This window comes from Triticum dicoccoides, chromosome 5B (assembly GCF_002162155.2).
Source record: "Triticum dicoccoides isolate Atlit2015 ecotype Zavitan chromosome 5B, WEW_v2.0, whole genome shotgun sequence".
Lineage (NCBI taxonomy): Eukaryota > Viridiplantae > Streptophyta > Magnoliopsida > Poales > Poaceae > Triticum > Triticum dicoccoides.
The window spans coordinates 717,101,254-717,109,775 of NC_041389.1; the positions used below are offsets into that span (position 1 = coordinate 717,101,254).

The 8,522-nt window shown below is 42.0% G+C and overlaps 1 protein-coding gene across 5 annotated transcripts in view; it reads right to left on the reverse strand.

Moving 5' to 3' along the window:
* Nucleotides 1-4,736: 4,736 nt before the first annotated feature.
* LOC119312930 (poly [ADP-ribose] polymerase tankyrase-2-like) overlaps nt 4,737-8,522 on the reverse strand; it is a 25,351-nt gene continuing 21,565 nt past the window's right edge. For 3 of the 5 annotated variants that reach the window (XM_037588721.1, XM_037588720.1, XM_037588719.1), the window contains 4 exons: nt 7,578-7,679; nt 5,707-5,877; nt 5,529-5,608; nt 4,737-5,287 (listed from right to left, as the gene is read on the reverse strand). In XM_037588721.1, the coding sequence (XP_037444618.1) occupies nt 5,236-5,287; nt 5,529-5,608; nt 5,707-5,877; nt 7,578-7,679 (405 nt within the window). In that variant the 3' untranslated portion in view covers nt 4,737-5,235. The remainder of the gene's footprint in view (nt 5,288-5,528; nt 5,609-5,706; nt 5,878-7,577; nt 7,680-8,522) is intronic. The other 2 variants (XM_037588723.1, XM_037588722.1) reach the window with 1 other exon arrangement.

Genomic DNA, 8,522 nt, shown 5'->3' on the forward strand with positions numbered 1-8,522 from the left:
TTTCTGCTGTTCTGGATGGATTGCTGCACTAGTGGATGTGGATCAGACGAGGAGAAGACATATGAACTGGGGTACTAGCTAGTAGTACTACTTGAGAGTTGAGACTGATCGATTCTGTCCTTGTACTGAAGCCAGCCAGCTGAATGCTTGAGGTTAGGTTACAACGATGGGCATATCGGCCCTTAAATAGGAACCTAAACCAACTATAGTACGCATAGGCTGACGTCAATTACTTGCGTTACATCAGTGCTTTGAATTTCTTTTTTCTAATTAAACCGAACTTGCCGACCTGCAGCTGCTATCTTTTTCGCTTTTTAGCTAAGGCATGCATCTACAACGCTGACTCTCAAATCGGACACCGTATTCGTGCGCAGGCTGAGGGAGATCAGTTCGTAGGCACTAGTGTGGAAGCTGGGCCTCCGACCATGTCCGCATACGTTTCAAATCGAATTTCAACAAGCCGGACGAATTTCATTTAACACGACGGAATTCAGCAAAATTTGGACATAATTTACATAAAATGAATGATATTTCGTCCGTTTAACTAAACCAAGCCCGAAACACTCAATACAAAAATAGTTCAAATTCAGCGAGATAACCAGATGTTCAGCAAGTTTTTCGAAATCATCTATTCCAAATTCAACAATACTAGAGCCAGAACCGGCACTTATCATCCCACACTAACTGCCCCTTAAGCTCCATCCAACAACGTATGCGCGTGAATGGCCTGCCCTCGGTCCTGTAGTATATCATGACATCGCGTGCACGCTGTAAAACATGTACAACAACATTGAGTGAATGAATAAATTAATCAACATGTAGAGTAACAGGAAGCAATACTTAGAGGATCTCGGTCCCCCCGCCAGCGGGAGGTACTCCGTTCTCGTTCTTGTTAGTTTCAGCGTCTTGGTTGAGGCTGTGTGGCGGAGGTGATACCCCTCAGTAGGAATAATGTCTACCACGTTCTATCCTCATCCCGATGGTGCGTCTAGCTTTGTTGGAGGGTGTGTGGAGTTGTGTCTCCATCGGATCTCGCAGGATTCGGTCGGTACTGGTCTTTGGTGGATCCGTTTGGATCTGGTCTTTGTTCGTCTTTATTTGGGTGTTTACAGGTTTGGTCCTCCAATCTACGACTTTCTTCATCGGTGATGGTTCCTGCTCTGGTGCGTTGGTCCTATGGGGCCTTAGCAAGACGACTTCTCGACTGGCTACTACAACTATGTTTCCCCGGCTCCGACGAGGGAGGGCAATGATAGCGGCGCGCCTTTAGCTCGCTCCAGTGCTTTCTGTCATCGCTAGGTGGTCCATGGACCTGGTTGTAATTTTCATCATCTCTGATGTTCTTTGTACTGTCATCATCACAAAAGAAAAGTAATACTTGCTATCTCTATAGTTGAAGAGCCTAATGGCCACCTTGTCTTCTTACCGCGGGCGACTTATCGCAGGCTTCTTGCCGCGGGCTTCTTATCGTGGGCTTCTTACCGCGGGCTTCTTATTGCGGGCTTCTCATCTCCGGGACTCTAGGGACTCATCTTTCGGGTGATTCATCTCCGGGACTCATCTTCCGGGCGACACATCTTCCGGCTCATTATGTCCTACTTATCTCCCTGAGTGAACTTAACTCCAGAGATGACTTATCCTCAAAGATAACCCCAGAGATGACTTATCCTCAGAGATGACCCCAGAGATGACTTATCCTCGGAGATAACCCCAGAGATGACTTATCCTCAGAGATAAACCCAGACATGACTTATCCTCAGAGATAACCCAGGAGATGACTTATCCTCAGAGATGACTTATCCTCATGAGCGGATGTAGTAGTGGGTAATTTTCCCGACAGGCGGGGTGTTAGAGTCCTACGCGGCTGCGCAAAGCTCCCTTCTGCCACTTATTCCCCATCACTTGCTAGTTTCTCTTCGGCATGGTTGCTTGTAAGTCCTCCCCATCATTTTCTTCTTCTCCTTCCTCATCCAATCCAATTGATTGAGCCGAGCTAGACCCATCATTTTTCTTCATCTTCTTCGTGTCTTTTTTAAGCTCTTGGAGGACAGTTTGCCACCTGGGTTCCCATTCAGTTCAACCAACAATGTGAAAAAGTAAATGACTTCTTCTCCACTTGATGGTACAAAGCCGCCACCAAAGTTGCATGGGTTTGAACTCTGATGCCGCTTTGGTTCCGGCCTACAACTTGTTTGAGATAAGCAACAAATTTGCTAACAGCATCTTGGATGAGTGACCATCTATGTTTAAAAGAGCACGGGACATAGTTGGTGCATATTGGGTGTGGCTTCACATTGTGTTTTTGCTCATGGTAAAGTTTGTGGATTTTTTGCCAATATTTCTCGCATGTTTGCTCGGTTTCACAAACGGGGTCCATGCTAGTGTTGCACCAACTTTCACATAACAAAACATCTTTAAATTGTGTGATTGTGGAACCTTTAGGCTTTGCAACTTTCTTCTTTTTAGTGTGTGATGTTTGCCCAACTTTAAACAGCGAGGAATTGGTATCCTTCATAGTAAATTTCAAAGACTCTTGACCATTATTTATCAGGTCATGCAATATTTGTTCCTACCTATAATAGGCATCACAATTTAACTATCATCCTACAAATATGATCCGATGATATATACAACAGAAGAATCTAAGAATGCAGTTGTGAAAGGGGCAACAATTATACCGGTTCTTGATCGGGCATTTCATCGAACACCAAGTCCCTGGAGTCAGGGTTTCCCGAGGACGGCCGATGCATTTGGAGCACCGGCAAAGTTGGTCATCATGTCCGTGTCGGAGGCAGATTGCAAAAGGCTCAAATCCGGGATTACATATTACTCCAAAATCACGGGTTACATATTACTACGTAGATCTGCAATAATTCCGGGCTGCATATTACTCCTACTAGTTGGGCAAACAATAATTCACTGGTTGCAGATCTACGTAGCAACATCTCTTTACATCATCCAACGAAGAAATTAATAGACTGATGACGATGCACCAAATCTACGTACTATACTACTATTGCACCATCATTTGTTCAGGACGAGTTGAATGGGACAACTACCACCCGAGATCAATCAATCTATTCTTCATTACCGAGTTGATGTTTGGCAGAAACCCTGACATGCCCACCAAAAAATTGACTAGTAGGTGGACATCATCATCATCATCTTATTGGTAGCATATGATTTCGGTAAGCCTAAGGTTGTCGCAACTGAAATCCGTTGGGTTTGGGTCCTCCTCTATATGTGTAGAATTCACGACCTGTTTTTTTTTTTTTTTGATATGGAATTCAAGACCTGTTGACAGCGTAACAAAAAGGACTATTTAGATGTCACAAACTGAACTGAGTTATGGTAATAGTTGTTGAAAGAATAAGTTGGTAGCACCTTGCAACGGCGAGCTTCTGCAGGTTACACGAGTTCCGCAGGTAACGCTCCAGTCCCATGAAGTCGTCATTCATAATGATACTTTATCTGTTTCTAAATACAAGTTTTTTTAGAGGTTTTAATTAATGTGAGCTACATACGGAGCAAAATAAGTGAATTCATATTTTAAAATACGCCTATATACATCGATATGTAGTTTATACTGAAATTTCTAAAAAGGCTTATATTGTAATACATGCCCCCGCACCATCTCTGCTGTGTGTCAGGAGACGATGTGGAGGAAGTCTTCCGGATGAATGAGGAGAAGGATGTGAAGGAAAGTGATGGACATGAAAGGAAATAGGGGTTCGAAATGAGTTGGGAGTGAGAAGGATGTCAAAAAACGCTTTTATATTATATTATGAAACGGAAGGGGTAGTTGTTTACTCCCTCCGTCCCATAATATAAAAAAAAAATTGACACTACACATTATCAGGCAGAGGCAGTAGTTGGCTTAATTAATTATGTGTCGAACATCTTTATTTCTCCTGAGATATCTGCGTTGAAGATCTGGCAACATGTCTTCTCAAGCATTCGATGACGAAATTAATTGGTTGATGACGGTGCACCAACGATACGTACGAACCTTTGCTGGGGACTTGAATGGGTACAGCTAGCACACCACATCTATCAATCAATCAATTCATTTACTCCATCGATCGACAATATAATGAGATAACGATGATGGATTGGTCCCTCGCAAAAACAAAAACGATGATGGGCTGGTATTTTAGAGAGAGATTCATGCTATAGCCCGAGATTTTAAATCCACCACAAATCCAAGATCATGCATTACCGGCGATCTGAACTAACGCACAACGATCTGCTAGATTGTGGTAAGCAGAAACTTGTTTCTTGTGGGACGAGGATTTGGAGCTCTCGGGTGCTCCGCACCCCCGTACGAACATTTTGTTCAAAAAGAATACCGGGATTTTTTAAAAAAATCTGAAATTTTGGGATATCAAACCTGGGTTTTCAATCTACCCTCGCGTGAAATTTCACTAAAAAATATCAGGAGACGTATTCGTGGCAAAAAGGACAAAAGAATTCTATATATAGAAAAACACTGTTTGGATGGATTTTTGTTCGGACAGTATTTCCTTCCCTACGGATATGTTTTTTGATATTTATTCGCAAAATTTCACACTGGAGTAGATCGGGGACCCAGGTTTGGTATCCCCAAAATTCAGATTTTTATTTTGATATTTTCTGGTATTTTTTAAGATTAATTTTCGTATAGGGGTGTGGAGCACCCAAGACCAAGAGCTCCTGTGTATTTTCCATTCTTGTGCAGATATAATATGATGCACATATATAACAACCGACCCTCCGGCTCATGATTTGAACTTTCATTCAATGTACAAACGATCGACCAATTTACAATATTAACACTGCAATTACGTACTGTTCTAAATCATGCCCAAGCAGCAGCAGCAGCCGCCGCCATGATTGCAACAACGGTGATGATCTACCCTTCCAACTTCTTTTCTCTATCTTTACTTTCATTTAAGGAATCAGTTCCTCTGACCAAAGACCACTTCTTTTTTACACGAACGCGCAAGAAATACCGCATATTGTCTGGTTCCTCGCACATATTCTTTTGGACATTGGTCACAACATACACAGAAAATAAAAAGAGCAGAGGCAGAGCTGCTGAAAATGACAAGAGCCTCCCCATCGATCCCTAACGCCGCTTCTTTCCTCGTCCTGGCTCACCGAGTTAACTGATAAAACAACAAGGCCGATTCAGGGATGTTGCATAGCTGAACTCCACAAGAAGCAAAAGAAACTGCATGCCCCATGCTGTGCTGTTCAAACGGCCTGTGTTGCGCCACAAGATGTCTTCAGTGAATTCATAGCCTTCCTGCAATGTTCCCAACACCGATTATAGATCAGAACCATTATGGTTTTGGCAAAATTAGGCTTAGAATTTCAATGCTTGACTGAATTGTTCAACAAATGTATGTTTGCAATGTATAAATCTTCTCCTTCGATCATGTATGTAGATCACGATCAGAATCGCTCTAGATTCAGATATGACAATTTATGGGTGGGTGGGATGGGTTCTTTGAAAAGGGGGGGCTTCGTCGTCAGCTGTAACGTACCACAACGCAGACTCGATCTCAGGACTCCCTGGGTCCAACTTGGCTGCATCCAGAAAAGCATCGCATGCACCTCCATAGTCCTGATGATGATACAGTATAAGGTTAAAAATGATGAACAGCATGTGGCGACAGTCATCAATAACAAACTAGACAACCAGATAGATATCTTCGATCACACCTTCAATAACATGAGTGCTTCACCCTGCCGGTAGCAGGCGTTTGGCCAGCCAGGCCTCATTTCTCTGCACGCAAGTGCATCCTGCAAAGCTTCATGTCCATCACCCAGGCAGAGCCAGCAAAAGCTCCTGTCCGACAACAAGGTGGCATCATGACGGTCATACTCCATTGCCTGCATGCACCCAACAGGTTGAACGCAAACTTAGGACATGTCTGATCTGACTATAAAATCAATAATCATACCTTGCTTGTAAATATTTGTACTTCAAAAGGCAAGAAAGAAAACCTTGAATTTCTGATGATTTAGAACTTAAAAATGCACTAGTCTTGACAATATAGTCAATTCAAGTGCTTCTAAGCAAAGGATGTGTGGCAACAATCCCAGCTTTCCAACCTCATCATTTACTCCATTATGTTTTTCTCGCCCATGATTCGAAGTGGGGGAGAATCCCGAAGAAAGGGAATCATGGTCAGGCAACCATTGCTGCTTATCTATACTACTATATAGTGTACGAGTTTCGAATGGATCTAGAGCATCAATCCTGATCGTTGGTACCCTCAATCTAACGGTTGGGGGCAGTGGGATTCGCATCAACAGGAGCTGCCTCCAAACCTATGGCTGCTATTTCTAGGATTCACTATGTGACCCACCACCATCTGACCCTGTCATCTGACCACGCTCTAGATATTTCCACTATGAGGTGGACTACACACTTGCTCCTCTAAATTATTTTAGTCCTACCTGGCTACATGTTCACAAGAGACAGTACTGACCAGTAGAACTATCTCAGGAAAGCGTGCATGCGAGCCTAGAATTGCAATATTTTCCATTTTCTTTTATTTGAAACAAGTAGTAAGGTACCTAGGAAAAATAGAATGAGAACAAAAATGTGCAAAGAACCTATGAAATAGTACGTTTTGACACCTTTTATTTTCTTAGCTGACATGGTATTGAGAAGCTCAAAATTTATTATTAATTGTACTTCTTCTTTTCACTTCATTTTTCTCAAAAAATTCGAGTATGAGTCCAATAAACTAACGGACTTCATAAACATATATTTTTATATAAAAAGGGCGAAGACTCTTATCTTATGTTTCCTAAAGAAAATCATTGTACTATGTTTCTTGGGGGAATAGTTGTTATGCATTCCTTGCAAAGCCCAAAAATGATACCAAAAATGCCTACTGGATATCTCCCATTTGAAGCTTCTATGAGAAATTTACCATAATATGTCTGCTTTAGTTTTATAATTAATTTAGTACCATGCATATACATAATAAGCTGACGTGCAAAGCACGTACAAATTACTAGTGTTGTTAAGCATCTCCAGAAAGAGAGAAGCCGAAGGATCCTAGCGCAGGAAGTGATGACAGCGGCTGTGATAGTCAGTTCCATCCAGGAGGATGTTTCGATCCTCGAGTCTGCCCATCCTACGGTGCTGCGGCGCTTAGTTTAGCTTCCCTGTGTAAGTCTTTCGCGTTTTTCTCTGTTTTACAGTTGTGCTGCATTTATTTCCCTCTTCTATAATGCAAAAGAAGAGCTACAGTCGTTCCCCATCAAAACAGGAAACCAACAACAGTTCTACTGCTGTTTAAGGACACAGAAGTCCTTGTCAGGTCCCCATGATCAAACTTACATACGGCATTGGCAATAAAATTATCTTCAATAAATTAAACAGAGATGTGTCTCGAAGCAAAGCGTGAGGCCAACTGTACTTATTGGTCACAAAGATGATCACTCTCTCTAAAGGGAGCGTGTATGACAAGAATAATGTGAAACCAGATCATGATCACCAACATTTATTCAAGCAACTTCAGCTGATGAGATACAGTTCAAGATAACACATTGAAAAATAGGGTGTAGTAGCATACCGCGCTGTACAGTGTTGCCGCAGTAAAATAATCGTTTCTCTTGAGAGACTCAACCCCAAGTAACTTAAACTGTTCTATTGTTCTTACATTTGAATGTGCACCCTACATGACCAAGAAAACAAATGAATCGAGACTTAGGAATGCAAGTATAAAACAGTACCTATACTATTAAAATTTTAAAAATCAATAGGCACTAGTTGGGTGGCAGGGTGGTGTTTGGTGCTTGGATGGTGCAGCCACTTTTGGAAACAGTGTGTAATATTGTGCCACAAAAAATTAGCAGACCAGTCATGTTTCAGTTCAGAAACATCTTGATCCTCATCTTGCTCCTGATAGTACAAGGCTAGATTGCACCCACCGGTACAGACACGTGTATCAGTATCAAGGCAATACGGGTACGTAAATACGTCATTTCTGAGAAGTGCCAATTGAGAGATACGTTGGACTATTTTCTAAATAATATAAAACATATGTTATCAACTAAGCATCAAGCCATTTAGCATATATTTAGTCAGTGTAGTCCATTATCTTCTATCTTCTTATCCATGATTCCAACAAAAGCAAGAACCAACAGCCAAAGGGTAGTAGCAGTTTATCAAACATCAAAGTTAGTTAGAGAGAAAGGGAGGAGGAAATCAACAGCCTTCAATTAGATAGAATTCTTCAGGATAATGGAGGGGAGGGGAGGGGAGCAGGAGCACTGGAGAAGGAGCCTACCACCTGCACTACTGGTGCCTGAGAGGTAACAGGGATGTATTGGGAAAGACAGTATCGGATACGCTGGTTGCTGGAAGTATCAGTGTTTTCTTGGTACAAGGAAATGTTTATTTCCAGAACTCATGACATCTCCTATCATCTGACCAGTACAACAAAAATTATCTACTTCTAAACCAGCATTAGCAGTTAAAATCAGCTTCAGTACATACAGAAGTGTGTGTGCCAGAT